The sequence below is a fragment of the Poecilia mexicana genome, unplaced genomic scaffold, assembly GCF_051168715.1.
Source record: "Poecilia mexicana isolate PSO_F unplaced genomic scaffold, ASM5116871v1 scaffold_14, whole genome shotgun sequence".
Classification (NCBI taxonomy): Eukaryota; Metazoa; Chordata; class Actinopteri; order Cyprinodontiformes; family Poeciliidae; genus Poecilia; species Poecilia mexicana.
This window is the reverse complement of record NW_028263383.1, coordinates 1,349,124-1,369,980: the sequence shown is the minus strand read 5'-3', so window position 1 is coordinate 1,369,980 and position 20,857 is coordinate 1,349,124. Positions and strand designations below refer to the sequence as shown.

The 20,857-nt window shown below is 40.1% G+C and overlaps 1 protein-coding gene across 2 annotated transcripts; it reads left to right on the top strand.

The window, feature by feature from the left end:
* The first annotated feature begins 453 nt into the window (after window positions 1–453).
* On the top strand, window positions 454–20,804 carry tbc1d8b (TBC1 domain family member 8B). 2 transcript variants are annotated; one of them, XM_014996823.2, is made up of 21 exons: window positions 454–717; window positions 5,173–5,283; window positions 5,505–5,623; window positions 6,150–6,375; window positions 7,891–8,131; window positions 8,245–8,452; window positions 8,539–8,706; window positions 8,804–8,965; window positions 9,447–9,597; window positions 9,719–9,933; window positions 10,806–10,923; window positions 11,016–11,301; window positions 11,397–11,526; window positions 11,620–11,718; window positions 13,105–13,173; window positions 13,247–13,487; window positions 13,564–13,629; window positions 16,019–16,111; window positions 16,244–16,291; window positions 16,974–17,071; window positions 17,155–20,804. In XM_014996823.2, exons 1-21 carry the CDS (start codon window positions 591–593, stop codon window positions 17,587–17,589), a joined length of 3,411 nt encoding a protein of 1,136 aa, XP_014852309.2. In that variant the 5' UTR covers window positions 454–590; the 3' UTR covers window positions 17,590–20,804. The 2 variants fall into 2 exon arrangements, with proteins under 2 accessions (XP_014852309.2, XP_014852312.2); XM_014996826.2 differs by lacking the exon at window positions 16,019–16,111.
* The last annotated feature ends 53 nt before the right edge of the window (window positions 20,805–20,857 follow it).

The following is a 20,857-nucleotide window of genomic DNA, read 5'->3' as shown; positions in this document are numbered from 1 at the left end:
AATTTATTTATTTTTTGGAAATGTTGATCCTTTTCCTATTGAAATAGGATAACAAAATATAGCAGGAAGCAGATGCTTGTGGCCCCCAAGAGCAATATCACACGACGAGTCAGGTTTACAAATGTTATTTATTGCAATACTTGATACCTGTAATATTTTTGTTTTTGAAACTTTCTAAAGCTGATGTAGAATATGTTGCTGTTTTTATTATCCCTCTTTTTACCATCTTCTATAATTATAATTATGTGCATAACAAGTACACTTTCAACTAATATAATGACAGCTGTAAGGGCCCAAAAACAAATGTAGGTTTAGGACCCCTTGCTCAGGATGTGGATCTCATAGACATAATAAAGACGTCATTATTTCAATGCTTACATACCTTACCTAGTTCCCAGTTTCAAAAATTATATTCTCTTCAAAAACTACAATCCCATGATGCCTTGCGCGCTTGGCTGTATTTCTTGTCGACGTGGGAAGGGAGGGATTCTGACACAAACAAATGTCTCTGGTTCCTCTGTTTCGGGCTTCTTACGGGGGACCGTGACATGTCAGGTGCATTTACATGAGAACTCCGTCACGTTGGAAACATGTGGCTCAAACCTGAAGAAATTCTGCTGAAGAACGCCTTCAAGCTGTGGGTCACCGAGAAGGATAATGAGTATTTCGTACTGCAAAGGAGACGGGGGTACGGAGAAGGAGGCGGCGGGCTGACAGGTAACGTTAGCGACTTGAGGTTTTATCTTCTCGTATGGTTAGAGCAGCTGCTTTTGCTGCGTAGCTAATCACATTTAAACACTAGTTGGTTACGGTTTAACTAACCAGCATTGCTGCTTAGCTAACGTGCGGTGCGCAATTCCTAGGGCGGGAGCTAGTACCTCCCAGGAAAACAGCGTCTTTGCAACAGGTAGGAGTCAAGTGTCCATGATGTGAGGCACCAAACAGCTGGAATTCACATAGTCCAATTTATCTCCTTCTAGTCTGTTTAGTGTTTGTTACTCAAATTAATCGACAAGAACGGCCTGTTTTATGTCTTGATAATTTCCTCACTTTTGTTTGTAGGTTTTCGATATTGAAATAAGTAGAAACAAATCTGTCTTCTTGTCATTAAAGACACCGTCCATGTGTATTTTTTTTTCCTCCCACGAACAAATGTACAATGACAATTAAAAATCAGCTGGGTATTGATCAGTGCAGGGGTTGACAAATTACGTTGTTTAAAAAAAACAAGTGGTGCTTAGAAAAATAACGAATTATGTGTTGTGTTTGGGTTGATGACGTCACAAGAGGCACTAGAATCGAGTTGTTAAGCTGGCATGGGGAAAAATGTTTGTGAATGAGCAACATTTGGAACATTATCACATCCATTTGTGCTGGATGAAGAAATGCAAAAATATGCCATTCTGATGCATAGCATTTCTGCTTTATGCTCCGATAATAGATTTGTACTGTTGAATGAGTCTCCCTGTTCTTGTATTTAATAAACGAATGTTGTTATTGAGCTCTGTACATTTCCAAAGCTGAAGCAAACGGTGACACAAAGTGTGTTTTAGATATGGTTATTCCAGCTTCACTCAATACACTCAATCTTCAACCTTTATTAATTAAATCTGGCCATTTCAGTCTACCTTGGTTCTTCAATGTGTTTCATTAGGCCAACTTTTCCTGATAAACAGTGTACTCATAATAATAATAATTAATAATAATAATAACAACCTTCTTCCAAAATAGAAATGCATTTGTAGGATTGATTTCATTATAAACATGCCAAATTCAACATGGTCACAATAACTGATATGTTGCCTCGTGTGACGTCACCAGAGGCATGTGGATGTGGAAGTTTGTTCTTCACAGCTTAGATTTCATCTTGACAAACTGTTAATGTAGAACAAAATAGCAAAGCAAACTACGACAGAATGCTCTGTCAGTGATAAAGTGTATAAGTTGAACAGATTTTACACAAACGTCTTATGAGAATCGGCCACAGACTAGCAATTTGAAATAATAATTTGTAAAAAGGATGCATCACACTGAAGAGTTTTAGAATATTTGGATCACTTTCTCTAACCAGCTAAAATGATAATGATTTAAAAAAACTACAGGATTCGTTGTTTCTCAGCAATGTCAAGCTCTGCTCCCTGGACAGTAAATGCATCAGCAACTTTTTGATGCTCATTTGAGTTGCCACTCTCTAGATTTGAGTTTTGGTCTTATCATTGCTTTTCTAAAAAATAAATCAACATTTTCTCAGGTTGGACCAGCATCACCTTTGTTGTTTTCAGGATAATTAAGAAGTCGCCTCATAAACATCAACCCAAATTATTGTTGTTTTAACTTTATAAACAACTTTTGGAGTTTCTCCATGCTAAATCTTTTCTATTTTTTATAGTAACAAAATATATTTTAAACACAAAGCATGTTTATTTGCACAGCATCATACACACAACAGTTTTGAATTCTTTACAGTAAAAAAGAAATGCAGTTGAAAAATGCAATAAAAGGAAAATATTTAATCGTATCATAAAAACAAACTGTAACATATCAATTTAAAACACACATTTCTGAAGCACAGTAAAAATGAAACGATTGAAGTAAACATCGACTTGTATATGAAATCTTCATAACAATAATGTTTTCAGTTCTGGTTTAAAGGAGCCGACGGTTTCCGCACATCTCGGGCTTTGAGGAAGTTATAACCCAGAACTGAGGGTCACAGAAACTAAAGCTTGTTTAGTTCTGCTCCTGAAAACACAGAGTGAACAGATCCCCTGTGACCTGAGGGGTCGAGACGGTTCAGACCCGACATGCAGCTCTGGGACGCGTTTAGGCCAGAGACCGCTCAGTCTGCCAGAGTAACAGCAGCTTTTTAATGCCTATCCTTTCACAAACATTGAGCCAGAGCTGAGTTTTAAGGGCTTGTGTGATATTCCTTGGTGTTGGCAAAGACTACCAGCTGGAGCTGCGGGCTGGATGTTGTAGTTTTTTTAATTGACAGCAGGGAATACGTGATTATTATAATCAAGCCGACGGAACAGAAAAGCACCAATTTTGTTCTGTTTTTACAGGTTTCCCCTTTATGTGGGAAAGTAACACATTATGTAATTGTTAACATTTACTGCCAAGTCCATAGGTTTCTAGCATTTTTAAATTATTTCTTTTTAGAATTGTTTTTCTCTTTCTAATTTCTGCATAAAACTTGATGGTTATTTTGGTCCAAATCCTGTTGTAGTTTTATGGACACAGACTCGGTGGCTTTAAGGGTCTGTAGTCCTGAGCTGGTGGGGAATATAAAGTTGTGTTTTACCACCATAGATGGTAACATACAGTTACTTTCAAAAGCATACACACTCCTGTTTAAATAGCACTTGGTCATAAAAAAAACAACTATATAATATATTTTCTTCTAACGGAAAAATGTAGGCCCAGAACTTTGTTGAAGAGCATGTCGTTGTCTGAACTGCACACTATTTTTTGTGATGCAATTCCAGCAGGTATATTTGGCACAAAAGAACATGGTGGTGGCAGCATCATGATCTGGGGTTACTTCAGATGATCTGGATTAAATTTTTTTGTTTGTTTGTTTCTTATTTGTTCTTCTACGATGTTTTTTCCAAAGTTCTTTTCAGTTCAGGTCCAAAAAATGTTGGGTGTCTGCTACTTAAAGCTGAAAATAAAGAGATATTTAGTTTTTTAGGATGCAAGGGAGCCTAAGAATGCATCCAGATACACATAAAAGAACTTCACAGGTGGACAAAAAGGTTTTAAAACGGCCTAATAAAAAAGTCGAGACTGAATCTGAGAGCTCTCCTGAACAAGGGTTTGGGAAACTGATGCGTTTGAAACATTTTAGTTTTTCAGAGTGCTTAAATATTAAGTGAAGCTGTGGGATCCTCTCAGAGTCCTACTGAAGAGTCTTTTATTTTTTCGTTTGCGGATGCTTGTGTTTCAGTTGAATTTCACAGGACAGATCTCACATTATTTGTGGAAAAAGCTGTGAACTTAAGCATCATGGTGTTGTGTTTTACATTTGAACAGCAGTGCAGACACTTTGGAGAGCCACTGTAGATGTAAACATACTGGGAGTGATCAAGAACTGTACCACAACACGAGTCAAAAGCTGTTGCTTGTTTTTATATTTTCTAAATAAATAATAAATAACTGGGTTTATCTAGATATTGATGTTTTGAGACTAAATTGTGCATTTTTCATGTATATATTATGAATCAAAACAGACCATCATGATCGGAGATCGCCACGTGTTTAAATACATACATATTTAATCCATATTTTTTAAGTTTAAGTATATGTAGTTAAACTATAAAACATAGGTTTTGGAGGATTATGACTATAAACATCCACATTCTTTCATGGTTTTGGTTTTTGAGATAATAAATTGGATTGTTTTCAGCATATATTTATTTAAAGTCCACGTTTGAAGCCCGTTGTCACAACAATCCTGCCTGCAGGGCCGACACAGGCATTGTTAGATACACCTTCTAAACACTTACCAGAGCAGGAAGGTAAGTGGCAGATAATTACCAACACAAGTGGTTTCCAGGATTGGATCTAAAAATACTATGGTTGAAATGAAGACGGCAGAGGCGATGTACTTAACAAAATGAATCAGGAGGCTAAAGTCCTTTTTGCTTTGATTTGATTTTATTCTTTTAAACCAGAAACATATTTTTCAGTCTCGAGATAAGTACATGAATGGTGTCATTTGATTTGGATGTGCCAAGTGCTTTACGACTTGGCAGCTCATTTTGAGCCCATATGGGGAGCCGACAGCAGGGAGGCCGGTCCAGTACTGATGCAGCCCATTAGAAAGCGGTTTCAGCGCAACATTGTTAATAATTCATGGAGGGCTCGACAGAGAGCGGGTGTAAAGGTAACAGATTTGACTAAATTTAGAGCTGGGGGCATTATTAATATCCGCTGCCAGGCCATGTTTTTTAAAGCTGTACTGCAATCCAAGTATTAAACGGACTGACTAATGTTGAAGGGTGCTGTACTGTTTAAATTATTCATCATCAATCATCTTGTGTAATTGCACAAGTTGACACAGTTTTAGGTGGTCATATAGTTGAAACTTTTTATTAAATTCTTGTGATGGTTGTAGATTATTCAGATATTTTTCTGACACATTGGTTTTGGATCTGCTGTGTCTTACAGGCCTGCTTGTGGGAACTCTAGACACTGTGTTGGACTCGACATCCAAAGTTGCTCCTTACCGCATTTTGCACCACACACCAGACTCGCAGGTCTACTGGTCCATAGCATGTGGTACGTTGCTGGCTTTTTAACCTGAATCAAGCATTTTTTAGGACCTTGTCCACAGATTATTATACAGAAGAGTGTGAAGTTGTTGGCCTACTCAGCAAAATTCATAAAATATTATATTAAAAAAACACTGTTAATTTTTCAGCTAAGTTCATGTAGGTGTAAAACGGTGATCAGTTGGAGTTTTGTTTTTATTTGCTTTCTTTCACTGTTCCTGGGGTCAGGGGTCACCAAAGAAGAAATCGATCAGCACTGGGATTGGCTGCAGCAGAACATCATGAGGACACTCTCTGTGTTTGACTCCACTGAAGACATCACCAGCTTCGTACAGGGGAAGATTAGAGTAAGAGGCTGTTAAACACTCAGCCAAATAAAGGCTATTATCAAGTATCTAAATTAAATATTCATTCTCCTTAATTTTTTTTTAAGTTTTGCTTTTGTCTTGAATTTTGTGGGATTGTATGTGATAAACACACTCACTATGGTGTATAACTGAGAAATGGAAGGGAAGTGATACATGGCTACAAACATTTTAGATATATATGGTATTTATGGGAATAAAAATCTGAAAAGTGTGGTGTGCACGTATAATTAAGTGCAGAGGAGTACTTGTAGAGCCATATTTTACTTCAATTACATTTACAAGTTTGGATTTCTTTCAGTAAGTCGTAAATATAGACAAGCTTTGCACAACTAGAGACAAAACATTTTGCCTGTTTTTCTTTTATTTAATTATGTGTTGGGTTTTGGGCTTTCACATTCAATCCCACAAAGATACATTCATTTTTGTGGATGTAATGTGACAACATCTAAAGGTTCCATTGGTATTAATACTTCTGTAAGGAATAAATATTGTTGTTTTTTTTCAGGGCCTTATTGCTGAAGAAGGGAAGACCTCTCTGGTGCTGGAGGACGATCCAGAAAAATTCAGAGAAGCCCTTTTGAGGTTTGAGAAGTGGTTCGAGCTGCCCGCCCAGGAAAAGCTGGTCACATATTACTCATGCAGCTACTGGAAAGGCAAAGTCCCCTGCCAGGGCTGGCTCTACCTCAGCACAAATTTTCTGTGCTTTTACTCGTACCTTCTGGGATCTGAGGGTAAGCGACGCCCGTGCTGTTACGTGTACTTCATTTTGTCGAGAAAATGTTGTTTTAATGTCACTAAGAGTGCTGTAACTGCTATCGGCTTCCAACTGGGGCTTTTATGGCTTTAAGGGAAAATAGCTGTTGGATGCTTCCAAAATTGTGAAAGAGCAATTACAGCTGACTCACAGTGTAGTATTGGAAAGGGCAATGGGTAGTACTGAACTGTGGGTCACAGAGAAAAGTTTTAAAACGTTTTTGTTAAATAAAAAAAAAAAATGGGGAAAAAAAGCTATGAGTAGTTGTTTCGGGGAAATGTGAAACAAATAATTAAATTTTAAGTTGCTTGTTAAGCATAGAAATTTTAAGACATTTCTGAAGTGGGAAAAAAAAAATCATTTTCTGTCACCTTTAGTAAAACAGAACAACACTAACAAATGACTGCTGATGTGTTGTATCACACCAGATTTAAATCTATCTCAGTAATTATCACACTGACTGCTTTTTGAAAATAAAGACTTAAATATAAAGCGGTCAAATTGATGTGGCCACTTATTGGTGCCACACCTGCAGGATAAAGTCTGCACTTTTGCAACAATATTGTCTATACAGGAAGTGTGGGAGAACTTGACTAAAGTAAGACAGATGGGAAGACACGGATTTTACCTGACCTATTAAAAACTGTTTCTCTGTTGGAATCACTTTCTTGTCGTGTCAGTGTTATTGAAAAACCGGAATCTTGGATTTAAAGGAAGCAACAACCTAAATCTTAGTAATGAAGAAAATGCAATTTATGACACGTCTAGGAAAGATGAAGCAGGAAGTAAACACCCTGACCAAGAGGCAACTGTTGAGGATAACTAGCTTTCAATGAGTAATTCTTTATCTGTGTCTGAGCCAAATGAAGGAGACGGCACTTGAGCTGGACTAAAATGGGAGAAGGTGAGCTCAGAGCAACATTTTGACAGCTTCGTTACTGTAGCGTGGGTAAACGCTACGTTACTAAAACAGAGACTGATTATGTGGAGAGAAGTGACACATTCATGACTTGCCTCCCTTATATAGATTATTTGTGGCACTTTGGAGAAAATGAAATGTTGCTGTTGTGTGTAGCAGGGAAACGATGCCGGTCAGATCTCGAGTAGAAATCACAGCGTTTTCTTCTTGTTTTCAGTTTCAGCCTTGAGAATGTCGTTGTTTATTGAAGCCATTAAAATATCAGAAAAGTTCATTTATTTCAATAAATTAATTCCCAACAGACTGGGGTTTTTTATTTCTTAGTTTTGATGATTTCCTGCTTACAGCTCATTAAAAACACCATATTTAACATTAAAATATGATATCAGACCAATAAAAAACATTTTAATACAGAAATGTGGACTTAATGAAAATTAAAAGATTACATGTAAATCTTCCTGTTGTGTGCATAATGGCTTGCATCACAGGCCTGAACACAGTTGAAAAAGTAACGCTGTAAAAATGTCTCCAAGATAATTGCTTTTAAATGGGTTTGTTGTGCTGACTCTGCAGTCAAACTGATCATCTCCTGGGACGAGATCTGGAGGCTGGAGAAAACGTCGAATGTTATCCTGACTGAGAGCATCCATGTTTTGGCTCATGGGGAGGATCATTATTTCTCCATGCTGCTGCATCTCAATGAGACATTTGTCATCATGGAGCAGCTCGCTAACTACTCCATCAAGCGTCTGTTTGATAAAGAGGCTTTCCAGGGAGAGCCTGCTCTCTCCGACCCACTTCAGATTACCAAGAGGTACTGGCCTGTTTACAGCTACTCTGGAAAATCAAACCTGGGGAAGGAATAGGCTAATTTATTTTATTTTTATTGTGACATTTTTGTGGTTTCTGTTACTCGTTTTCCCGCAGAGGCCTTGAAGCTCATGCAAAAAGTGAGCAATTCCGGGCGTTTTTCAGGCTTCCCAAAGAGGAAAACCTATTAGAAGTGCACGAGAGCTTCCTGTGGGTGCCATTCAGTCATTTTAATACGCTTGGCAAGATCTGCCTGTCCGAGAACTACCTTTGTTTTGCCAGTCAGGACGGCAGCCAATGTCACATCATCATTCCAATGCGAGAGGTAAAGCGGTATTTCTAAATCAGTAATGACCCAGCGCTAAATCCAGTACCCTGGCTGACCCGTCGGCCCATGTTGCCGTCTTGCAGGTCATTAATGTCGAGAAGCCCGATTCCAGCAGCCGGGCTTTGACGGTATGCGTGCGCGGCAAGAGAGCGTTGCGTTTCTCCGAGGTGCGGGACTACCAGCGGCTCGCTAACACGATCCGCAGCAGATGTGGGATCAGTGCCAGCCCACAGCACTCGGCTTCATCAGAGGTAAGAAGATTGCATGTTTTACTTGGGCTATTTTCATCTCGTAGTTTATGTCGCTGGTTGACAGCAGACTGATGTATGGCGTGCCTTTACCGCTAAGGCCATACGAGGCGAATGCCAGTCCCTCATAAATCACTTTGAGGACAATCCGGAGGATGTGACTCTCATGGTGGGACAGAAAGACACCAGCAAGGCTGTGAGCACCGAGGCCCTCATGACCGTCTTTCACCCTCAAGACGTTGAAAACCTCGATCCCAAAATGGTAAGCAGAAAAAAATTAAGTATAATGCCACTTTTTTTTTTGACTGCAGTTTAAATTTTTTACATTTTCTGACCAGTGTTTTTCATTGGATGTCTCAGTTTGGCTCAGATGAGAAAACCTTTGACATTAATTACACAGACTATAAACGTAAATAAGCCTAAAAGCAAAATCCTGCTATGGAACATTTAGATAAATATTATTGGGTGTATCTGTTTAAATTTGAACTTGTACGTCTTAATTTTCACTCACTTTGACAAAATCACAGTAAATTCAAAGTTGTGAATTCAGCTTTTAGGTCTGAAATTAATCAATGTTGCATGTTGCATAACGTGTTGCGCTGGGAAAGAAAGAGCGGGTCAAATTCTTCACTAAAAGCTCACACACAGTCATCCGTTCCCATAATGAGTGTTTTTGAGACTGGAGGTTTGAAAAGTGAAGACTAATAAATTATATGAACGAGAAGATTTACTGTGTTTCTCAGCTGAAAGAGAAGATGAAGGAGCAGTCTTGGAACATCCATTTCTCTGAATACGGACGTGGGACCAGCATGTTTTTCACCAAGAAGACACGAGACCTGATTGTCCGAGGCGTTCCCGAGTCCCTGAGGGGAGAGCTGTGGATGCTGTTTTCAGGTTTATATCTGTACATCGGATACCACTCCTGCATTCTGCAGGCAAACACTTTGAGCAGATCGCATCTAAGCCGTGTGAAGACACTGCCGTGTTTGTGTTTGGGCTCACTGTGGGTTCACAGGAGCTGTAAACGACATGGCCACTCACCCCGGCTACTACACTGAGCTGGTGGAGCAGTCTCTGGGCACCAGCACTTTGGCCACAGACGAGATCGAAAGAGACCTGCACCGCTCTCTCCCAGAACACCCGGCGTTTCAGAGCGACACGGGAATCTCAGCTCTGCGCAGAGTCCTCACTGCGTACGCCTACAGAAACCCAAAGATCGGATACTGCCAGGTACTCGGGCTGTCTCCAACGATGCAGTTTAATGTCTGAGACAGATTAGTTGACTTTTTTAATTTGTGTGGGAATGAAGTTGATGAGACGGAAACATGCATGCGGTACCAGGAGGGCAAACTTCATTCTCCAGTTTTTAAAAACACCAACCAGTGGCGTGTTTCTTTTCATTAAAAATGATAGTAAACCCACAGCTAGTTTATGAAGTATGGAGTTTTACAGAAACTCCATACTTCAGTTTTATAAAAAAAAAAAATCTAAGTTTTTATAAAATAATGGCTGGAAAACAAAAGATCTCTATTGCTTTCTGTATATGTAGATTGATGACATCACAACAGGTAGTCAGGACTCTTCTTTCGCAATACATTGATCAGAATTCAGTTTCAGATCTGTTTAATTATTCTTTAAGTTTGACCTCCTGATGCAGATTTTAGTTGATTATGTTTTCTCTCAGAGAACTGTAAGATAAAAAGACATAATATTTAAAATATCTGCGGAAGTTTCTTTTGTCTACATACCAAATTAAAGCAAAAATAACCAAACAAATAGAAAAACTGAATGTTCATAAATAACTATGCATATCTGAAGGACGTTTAATGTTTTTGTTTTTGATGTAGCATGATATAACTGACTCTTTCAAGTTATAGAAATGTAACAAACCTGTTGTCCCTGGTTTCTACTCCAGCTATGTACTACAGTCATAGTACTACAAACATCTTGTTGTCATGGGAACATTGCACACATGCGGCTGATGCAGTGGAAAATAGAGATCAGATTCCTGAGTCGCTGCCAAGTCTAATTCTGCTGGTGCTGCAGGTCAAAGGTCGTTCTCTCTGACAGCGCTGAATCGGTGTGCTCCTCGCCCCGTGTAGGCCATGAACATTCTCACCTCTGTCCTGCTGCTCTACGCCAAGGAGGAGGAAGCGTTCTGGCTGCTGGTGGCCGTCTGTGAGAGGATGCTGCCGGACTATTTCAACCGACGAATTATCGGTGAAACTGCGAGCAGCGGATTCAGAAACTTAAATTTTCCGGCTCTTATTGGTGCGCAGTCGAGACGTGCGACCGTGTTTTTCCCGTTTCAGGCGCTCTGGTGGACCAGGCGGTGTTCGAGGACCTGATCAGAGAAAACCTCCCGCAGCTGGTGGAGCACATGACGGATCTGAGCTTCTTCTCGTCCGTGTCCCTGTCGTGGTTCCTCACGCTCTTCATCAGCGTCCTGCCCATCGAGAGCGCCGTCAACGTGGTCGACTGCTTCTTCTACGACGGCATAAAAGCCATCCTGCAGCTCGGCCTCGCCGTGCTGGATTACAACATGGAGGCCCTCATCGCCTGCAACGACGACGCAGAAGCGGTCACCATCCTCAACAGGTCCGCATGCGTCCAAAAGCAAGGAAGATTGTCGCATTTCAAGCATAAATGCTCTACAAACTGTGATCCATCCATTTGTGATGGTTCTCCTTCAGGTTCTTCGATAGCGTGACGAACAAAGACAGCCCGTTGCCCCCAACAGTGCAGCAGGCCTCAGTCGGCAACAACGACAAAGCGTCGCACGTCAGTGTGGATATCAGCGAGCTGATCCGAGAAGCCTATGAGGTGTTTTATCTAAAAAAAATGTCCCCCATTTTACTTTTAATCAGAAGTGTTTTTGTGGTTTTTGCTTGATAAGTCCAACTTCTCCTCTGGCAGAAATACGGACATTTTCGATCAGAGGAAGTTGAGAGTTCACGGAAGAGGAACAAGCTGCATGTGATCCAGACGCTAGAGGACACAACCAAGCAAAACGTGGTGAGTGATTCGATTATTACTAAGCCTGACGCAAAAAGCAATTACCGTATTTTCCGCACTATAAGACGCACCTAAAAACCTTCAATTTCCTCAAAAGCCGACAGTGCGCCTTATAATCCGGTGCGCCTTATATATGGACCAATATTGAGCCACAACAGGTCCAACAACGGACCTTACCACAGGGGCCGCGTTTCATTGGCTAATGCCCATTTTAGGTCACAGTGCAGCTACCACGTGCGTGACCGTCTCACAAACACAAGCTACAGTAGTAAACATATGCTAATGTACATTGTGGACCATCAAAACCATGAATGCCGACTTACCCAGCCTTGCAAGAACAATAGGCATCAGTGATCTTGTCCACAGCTATATTCATGCTGAGGGTGTGAGGATCTGCTGTTTTCCTCATCTATCGGTAGCTTTTAGCTGTGACGCGCACAATGTTGGAGGCATCCAGTGGCTCAAACACCTTGATGTCGTCCAAAAAAAGATGACATGAACTTGTTGGTTCCCCTGTCCATTGTCGTGGCTGATATGTTGTGAAAATCCGGCAGAAATGCTACGCTAATTAACTCAGATCGAAATGAAAGACGTCATGTTTACACAGACATGCAGTAGGCTGCTCCACTACGGTAAGCAGCCGCCAACTTCTTTTTCCCCCGTAGAAGAAGTAGTGCGCGGTGCATGCTGGGATAGTTGTCAGAACACTGGTTTGTTAATAAAGTTTGATAATACATTTAAAGGGGGGGAGGGGCAGGGGAAGAGAGACAGAGACTGCAGCGGCAGCGTGTCGGTTGGTCTGTGTTACCCAGAAAGCAGTTGGGCATAATATCGCAACACCAACACCGTGAGTGAAACAACGGCTGGGCCAGCCTACTATATAAAGTACTCGGGGACCATTTCTTTATTAATGTGGATGTGTAATAATAGAGTATGAATCGTCTATTCTATGCGCCTTATAATGCGGTGCGCCTAATGTATGAAAAAAGTCCTAAAATAGGCCATTCATTGAAGGTGCGCCTTATAATCCGGCGCGCCTTATAGTGCGGAAAATACGGTAATTGAAATGAGCTCAATTTCCATTGTGATAATTAATATTTTTTTAAGGGATTTTTTTTTTTTTACAGAGATATCATAATCTATTTTAGTTATGGTTTTGGTTGTAAGTCTGTTTTATTTATTGTTTTTGGTATTTTATTTTGGATATTTAAAAGATCTTCCAGCGTTTTTTTTTCCCCACAAATTAAAGTTTATTGGTCTCTTAATATCAATATATTAATTTGAAATGGTATCAAAATATTACTAGGACAATTTATTGTCCTAGTAAAATGTATCATGATAGGCCTATATACGATGGATTTAATGATTAATTAATATTCGTTTCAGATCCGAGTCGTGTCCCAAGATGTCCGATTTACATCCTCACAGCTTGACGAGCTTTATAACTTGTTCAAAGTGAGTCCATAACATTACGCAGCACATTCCTTCCTTTAAAAAAACACATAAAACAGATCACACTTCTTTTCAGAGGCAGCATTTCCTCAGCTGTTACTGGACGATGAAGAGTCCAGCTCTGCTCCACCATGACCCCAGCCTGGCCTACCTGGAGCAGTACCAGCTGGGATTCCAGCAGTTCAGCGAGCTCTTCTCCCTGCTGGAGCCCTGGGCCTTCTGCGCCTCCAAGAGCACGCTCTCCCTCTGGGTCTTCCGCCTCATCGACGAGAACCAGGACGGCCTCGTCAACTTTAAGGAGTTCTGCTACGCTCTCGGTACGTTTTGCTGGATTTCTCCCGTCGTTTCTCCTCGCTGCTGCTGCTGGTACTATAAAGGATTTTATTTCCACAGATACCTTATACGGAGTATCTTTCACAAATAAGCTGAAGTTCCTCTTCAAGCTCCACCTGCCGCCAGGTTAGTGATGAACGACTGGACAGAAGTGGCCAAATTTGTCATACTTTGAACCTTTAAAGCCCTCAAACGACGCAATGCATCGTTTTGCTGAAGTATTCACACCTCATAAAATTTACACATTTTATGTTTCGATCATAAACTTCAATATGTTTTGCTGGATGTTTATCTAATAACCTGATACATAGAGTAAAAAAAAATTAATTGATGATTCTCAAAACTTTTTTCTTGATAAAAATCTGTTTAATGTGTTCAACCCCCTTTTAGGGCTGCAACTAACAGCTATGTCAGCAATCAATTAATCTTGATTATTTTGATGATTAATTGCATTTTTTTAATGGCACAAATTTTTTCATTCAACCACTTTTTTATACAGTATTGTAAATACATTAAAATATACAAATGATTAAATACATTTTTAAATAAGAAAATAAACACAAAATAACACACATTTACTTTTACTTCCTGTTGGAATATCACATAAAAGTTAAATAAAATCCATTAAAGATTCAAACAGCATGGATTATTTACTGTGGTAACTGATTCTTTAGCAGTTGACACATTTTAATCTCAAGTTTGTAAAGTTATATCCCTGCAGTTTACAGAACGTCGAATTGTTTATTTTTGAGCTTCCTTTGTTACCACACACGATTTCCCAACACGTTCACGTTACACCAGTCCTGAAGAACAAGTTAAAGCCGAAGTCGGACAGTTCTAATCCAGCTGCGGTTTTTCTACACGGCTTTAAAACATACGGCTTGTCATTTCAAAAGTCAGGATTTGTAGGGCGAGCGGCGCTCAGCCTCGGGCAAGACGCTGTCCTTGAATGTGTGGCTCTCATCTCCGTGATGTGTCACCGCCTTCTCGGAGGCTGGGGGTAAGAATAGCCCAGGCTGGATGAAGGAACTTGCCATGGCAACGATGGGTGTCAGGAGCCGCAAGGGCTTTTCTGCCGTGGGATGGTTCCTCTAAAAACGGGAGCGATGCAGAGCTGCTCAGATCGCAACTGACAGCTTAGCAGCAGATGAGCCCTGAGTCACCGTTGGTGCTGTGCCAGGCCAATAAACATCAAGCTGCACAGCCTGTGTCTCATGCAGAGGGCCGAGCGCTGCAGCACCAAGGACAGGTCACACCAGGGTGCTGCCAGTCTCCTGATTTTGTTGGGATTCAGCCTAAGTCAGCCACTGGAAGCCGTCTTTGTCATCCGCTTCCTCTTCCCAAGCAAAAGGTGCCGCTCCAGACACTTTATTGATCCAGGAAATCGAATCATGTGCTCTTTGAGCGGAGAATCTTTCAGCCCTAACAAAAGGTGCAGCAGCTGGGCGCACTTATCAGTCGCAAAGGGCAGCGAACGCACAGTTACATCATCTTTGTTTTTTGTTTGCAGCGGGGGGAAGTGAACTTTTCATTCCTTTACACGTCGAAGCGCAGCAGGAGTTATCAGTTTCCCTGCATTCCCATCGCCAAAGCGTCGGACAGAAAAAGAGAAAAGTGGAGCATATTGGATTAAACGGATACAATTATGCAAATTGAATTGAGATTGACACAGGAGAAGTTTTCTGTGTCAGATTAAAGTGCGGACCTCAGGCGGTGCTGCACCAAGCCGTCAGGCAGATGAAATGATATTTGCTTGACTTGTTGGGATAATTGTTTAATCAGTGCATGAAAGCAACACGCATGCCTGCACCCACATGTGGTCATGAGTGGGGCTTGGAGCTCAGAGGTATTGAGATTCTTTAAAAAATATTCAACCTTTTTTTGCCCCCAATTTTTTTTGTACACATAATGATGTGAAGAAGTTTTTTCCCACCTTTTGTAATTATTTTTTTTATATGTTTGATTCACACGCAAATGTTTCGGAGAAAAAAAATCCAAACCTACAAGGCCCAGTAAGTTGGTATGCCACACTTTTCAGTTTTTTACCACCTACCTGGCGTCCTTAACAAACCCGACTAACATAGTAAAGTAAACATCTTGTGCCTTTCGAGATGAAATTCAGAGCGCTTCAAGAATGCACAAAAACAGATTCGACGTTTTACAAACTTTCAGGGACAGTTGAAAAATTTTTTAATTTTTAAAGAATAATTTCATGCAGTGGAAAAAATTTATTTAAAATGCAGTAATTTTTTTTTAATTTGTGCAATAGATTTTTTTGTAACATCTTTGCAACACATCAAAAATTAAATAAATGTAAAACTTTTTTACAAGTACAAAGTAATTCAATCATAGACTGTTTACCTATTTTCTAAGGGTCAACATGTCTTATACTTATATTTTTACAAAACTATATTGGATTCTGTCTTAATTTCTGTTTTCTTCTGCCTGTGTGGTTTATTCTCTGCCGCCTCTCTGTCCATTCTGCTTTCAGCGCTCTCACAGACTGTCTCTTTAGCTTTCACAGGTAGTCCTTTGCACTTAAAGGAACAAAGAGTCCAGCAATTTCTTCCAACAATTGAAGACTCCTCTCACTTGACCAGACTCGCTGGTTAGCTTCTACTCTTCTTCTTCTCCCTAAAAACTCAGATTTCTCCCCTTTTTTTTTCTAACTCTCATGATTCAGTCCTTGTCTGAAGGATTTCCTCGGTGCAGTTTAACATGTCACCCATTTCTTTTTCAGCCTTTGATCTTCCCGAAGACGGTGTCATAAGAAAAAGTCCTGAAAGAGGTAGGGTTACTTCTATATTTGCAGCTCTATCTTTGGGTTTCTAGTGGTGACTGGGAAAGTCTGGGGTTTTATTTTCAAACAGCGGATGGAGAAATAATGTTTCCTATCTCTGTTCCCTATTTCTTAGTCTAAAGGTTGTGCTTCCGTCCTTCCTTTTCTGTGTCCTTCCTTTATTTTCTTTCCTTTTTCCTTCCTTGTTTCCATCCTTTTTTTCATGCTTTTTTTCTTTCTTTGATACATGTATCATTCCTCATGTCTTCCTTCCTACCTCCCATCTCTGTACTTTTTTTTTCGTATTCTTTCCTCCATCCTTCCTTCCTTTCCCTTTCTGACTTCCTCCTTTACCTCCTTGTTCTTCCTTCTCTCCACATATCCTAATTTTCTTCCATGTGTTTTTCCTTCCTTAATTTCTTTACCTTATTCTTCTTCCTTTTTGCCCTAGTGTAGCCTTTTTCCTTAGAGTTTCTGGTTTTGCAGGTTCCACACTGAAAACCTCAACAAGGTAGAAATACCTGCCATAAGTTTCTAGTGATCTGTTGCCTTTTATAACGACTCTATGGGGCTGAGAGCTCTTTATGATAAGTCTGGAAAAGAAGGATATCTTTGATATAAAAGATGTCAAAGATACCCTGAAGACTGTTTGTGTTTTCATCTGATCCTCTCCCGCCCGTCACACCAACAGGCAGGGGAAAGGTTGATCTTCAGGCCTATCTGAAGCAGTGGCAAAATGAAATACTTAAGAAGGAGGAAACGATCAAGGATCTACCAAGAATTAATCAGGTAATTCATCTAATCGTCTGTTTATTTACGTTAAGGAATGAACCACTTCTATAGAACGATGTCGTCTTGATTTCCCACCTCAGGCTCAGTTCATCCAGTTCTCCAAGACCCTCTATAACATCTTCCACGGCGACCCGGAGGAGGAGTCCCTGTACCGGGCCGTAGCCCACGTGACCAGCCTCCTCCTGAGGATGGAGGAGGTTGGCCGGAGGCTGCAGGAGCCCAGCAGCCCGCCCGCCGAGGCCACGCAGCCTGCCAGCACCGCCGCTTCTGTGGAGGCGTCTTCGACCCAAGAGGCCTCCGGCGACCCGAAGACCTCAGACGCCTCCGGCTCTCACAGCAGCCAGGAGGGGGCGGCAGAGCAGCCGGACCCGGATTGGTCGTTTTCCTTTGAGCAGGTTCTGGCTTCGCTGCTCAACGAGCCGGCCATCGTCGGCTTCTTTGAGCGGTACGTCCACATTCAGACGAAACTGGGACAAGCCAGGGTTGCGCAACTCAAACTGAAGGCCAATAAGTAAAAAAAGGACGCATAAGGGAATCATTACTGTGTTTCTGACTCACGCTACAGGTTTCATTTCCTTTCTCCAGATTGGAATGTGGATTTTGACGCTAAAGCGGGTTTAAAATTCTGCGTACATTTCGCTGATGATCCGAAAGACACTACAGGAGCTTCACTGACCGACACACCCGGTGTGTTTTTAATTTTAACCTAATCTCATTATGCATTTCACCCCTGTTCTCTCATGTAGCTGCACTTTCACAAGTCAGATTTAAGAAACTGAGTCAAACGTGATAAGTACCTGACAAGTCTAGAACATCAATAGGCTAGGAATCTGTTTCTGAATATTTAAATGTATATCAGATTAGTATGCACTACTTAGAATGAAACAACAGTGTCTGATAGTTTGTCCTTTGACTTGTTAGATTTGCTCAGAACTTCGGCTTAATGTAAGAAACACCAGCTTAGTTACTAGTGGAGTAGAGCAGTAGTGGGTAGAGGACACATTGTGCTGCTGTTCCTGGAAGCCATAAACTGTTCAGAGTTTATCTGACTGGAAATGACACATTCTGAGAGCAAAAAAAGAAATTATTAAACTTTAGTGGAAAACATTTGCAATAACCAGGGCTGGATTTAGGATTATGGGGCAAGATTTTCTTTCCACATGCACATTACAATAAATAGCTAGATATACATCAACTCCAGGTTTTATTTATTTATTTTATCTTTGTTTCTGTCTTCTATAAAAAGTTCCTCATAAGTATATTAAAACATGTCTTTATCCACACAAATTGGGCTGAAATGTTAAGATGCCTGTATGGGGAGATTGAACTACACACAAAAAAGAACATATTCATTTTAGACACTTTCGGAGGTGTGTAACATTAAATTTGAATATTGTCTCAAAAATTACTTTATTTGCAAGTTCAAAAAGTAAAAAACTCCCATTTAAATTCATTAAACACAAAACAATCAAGCAATATTTCTGTTTGTACACAGCTAATAAAAACCCCAAACTTTGCTTCTACTTAAGGAAAAGATTTTATGAAAGAAATATTGGTACAGAGGTTTATTGATGTGGTCATGTTATGATGTATATAACCAACCAAAGAAGCTGCCTGTTCAGAGTACTGCATCCACACATAATGATGGAAAGTTGAGTGGAAGGAAAAAATATCGTGGAAGAAGATGCAAGGATTGTAGAGCCACATCTATTAGACAGTTTGGGGAAAATTTATAAGCTGTGTGCTAGGAGATAAAAGAGCTAACACAAACAGATGGATTGTGGAAATGATTTAAAACTGTTGGATTATTTAATCCACTCTTTAACCAGAAACATCAGAAGGGTGTACCAATTCTGTAATTCATGCAAAAGGAGCGCCAGTATGTAAACCAAAGCATTGTGTAAACCTGATTTTTTATTTATTTATTTTTTTCTGAGAAACAGGATTTGGGATTTTGTATTAGCTGTAAGCCATAAATAACAATAAATTAGAATAAAATGGTTCAAATAATCTTTACAAAAAAAACCTCTAACTTTCCAGTGATATTGGAAAAAGTTCCATTATATGCAAAATATGAAATAAAATTTAGACAGCAAAGCTGTGGGGCCCCCAGACTACTGCCCTGGTAAAGCCCTCGCTAAAGGCCGGCCCTGGCAATAACATGCTGCAGGGGGCGCTGTTGTGCCACACAACACAGTCAGCTGTTTTGCTTCTTCAGCAGGTGAACATATCGTACACTGAACGACATAACCCAGGCTCGTGTTTGACAGGCTTCACTTGATCAACACATTTTTCATTAGTAGGTCAAAAATTTGCCTGAAAACCAGGAGATGTCCAGATTAACCTGCTGTGCGGCGTCTGCGGACCTCGCTGGACGACTCGCTGTAACGTTCTGTCCGTCCGTGTTGGTTTCCTGTAACCGTGAGGCTTCTGTCGACCCAATGAGCTCCAGGACTGTTGAACTTTTTGAAGGATATTTTTGCTTCATCGAATCTCAGGGTGACATTTGTGTAGACACATAAGGGGTTAAAAAGGGATATTTTTCAACCTGACATAAAACAGTATATCAACAGAATTATATATTAACGTGTGTCGTCTGCAGCATTTACATATAGAGCATGTTGTAGCATAGTTACAGGATTGGCAAGGCCTCTGCTTTCGCTGCTTTCTACAGGAAGCCAGATTTTTCAGTGTTTCTGCCTGCTTTTTGTTTTGTGTGTGTGTGTTTCATGTCTTCATGTTGCTTCTGTCTCAGTGGACAATTTGCACAGTTGTTAGATTTACAAGCTGTAGATGTGCCTGTGTCTCGGTGGCAGGGGTCAGTGCAGCTTGTCGTCTCTTGGGGCCAAACCAACAGATTTATATGAAGCTCTAGAGTCTGCTTTTCTCCGGAGTAATTTTTTTTTTTGTCTGTTTTTATGTGCCTCTTAAATGAAGCTGGAAATGTTGTGCTGGCTGTTTTTAATCATTTGCTGAATAATTATTTTGTTGTTGACTGACCAGGACTGAAGGACCAACCCTTTTTGTGTTGTATTAATTTTACTTTTACTGTTGAAGTTTACAAACTCATCTTAAACTCACCACTACTCTTTGGAGTTAAAAAAGTAATAAATATGCCACTGTTTATATGTGAAATGTATAAGAAAATAGCAAAATGCATTATTGATGTTGGATATGTTATCCTTTCCTAATTTTAAAGTCTAATAATAAATTATGGACCTCTCAAATAGTCCTGAGTATCGGCAGGAGAGTTTAGTATCTACTTGTTATGACTGAAGGGGAAAAGCTAAATTTGAGCATGATTTTACTTTGTTAGTTACTGTTTGCCTGCAGTCATGTTTTGTTTTTGACATCTTTGAATGTCACAGTTATTCTGAGATGCAAACAGCAGCTAATTCTGGAACAGGATGTGCATGAATTGAGTTAGCATGCGTTGATCTGTTGCTTTCTCTTTATTCTTACATCACAAGTACTTTGATTTCAAGAGTATTTATTTGTCTTTGCAAAGCTAAAGTATTCAGATCAAACATTCCTTTATGCAAAACATTTTTCAAACACCCATAAAAGTGTCTGTCCTCTTTGCAGAGGAGGGGAAAGTCGATGCACGGCTCTGAAAACCTCTCCAGTTCTTATTTTGCGATATACGTGACGCTTGGATGTTTGTTTGATTTATATGGATTAGTTTGATTGGTGCCTAAATGTATGAGAATAAAGAGCAGTGATTTAACAAGTTGTCTTTTGTCTTAATAAATAAGATCTCTGTTGATGAACATATAGACTCAC

What these genes read in the sequence shown, in the direction of transcription:
- tbc1d8b (XM_014996823.2), top strand. Translation starts at nt 591, where the DNA reads ATGTGGCTCAAACCTGAAGAAATTCTGCTGAAGAACGCCTTCAAGCTG. An exon ending in TCGTACAGGGGAAGATTAGA is followed by an intron (nt 5,624 to 6,149) that starts GTAAGAGGCTGT and finishes GTTTTTTTTCAG; the next exon opens with GGCCTTATTGCTGAAGAAGG. An exon ending in GCTGTGGATGCTGTTTTCAG is followed by an intron (nt 9,598 to 9,718) that starts GTTTATATCTGT and finishes GTGGGTTCACAG; the next exon opens with GAGCTGTAAACGACATGGCC.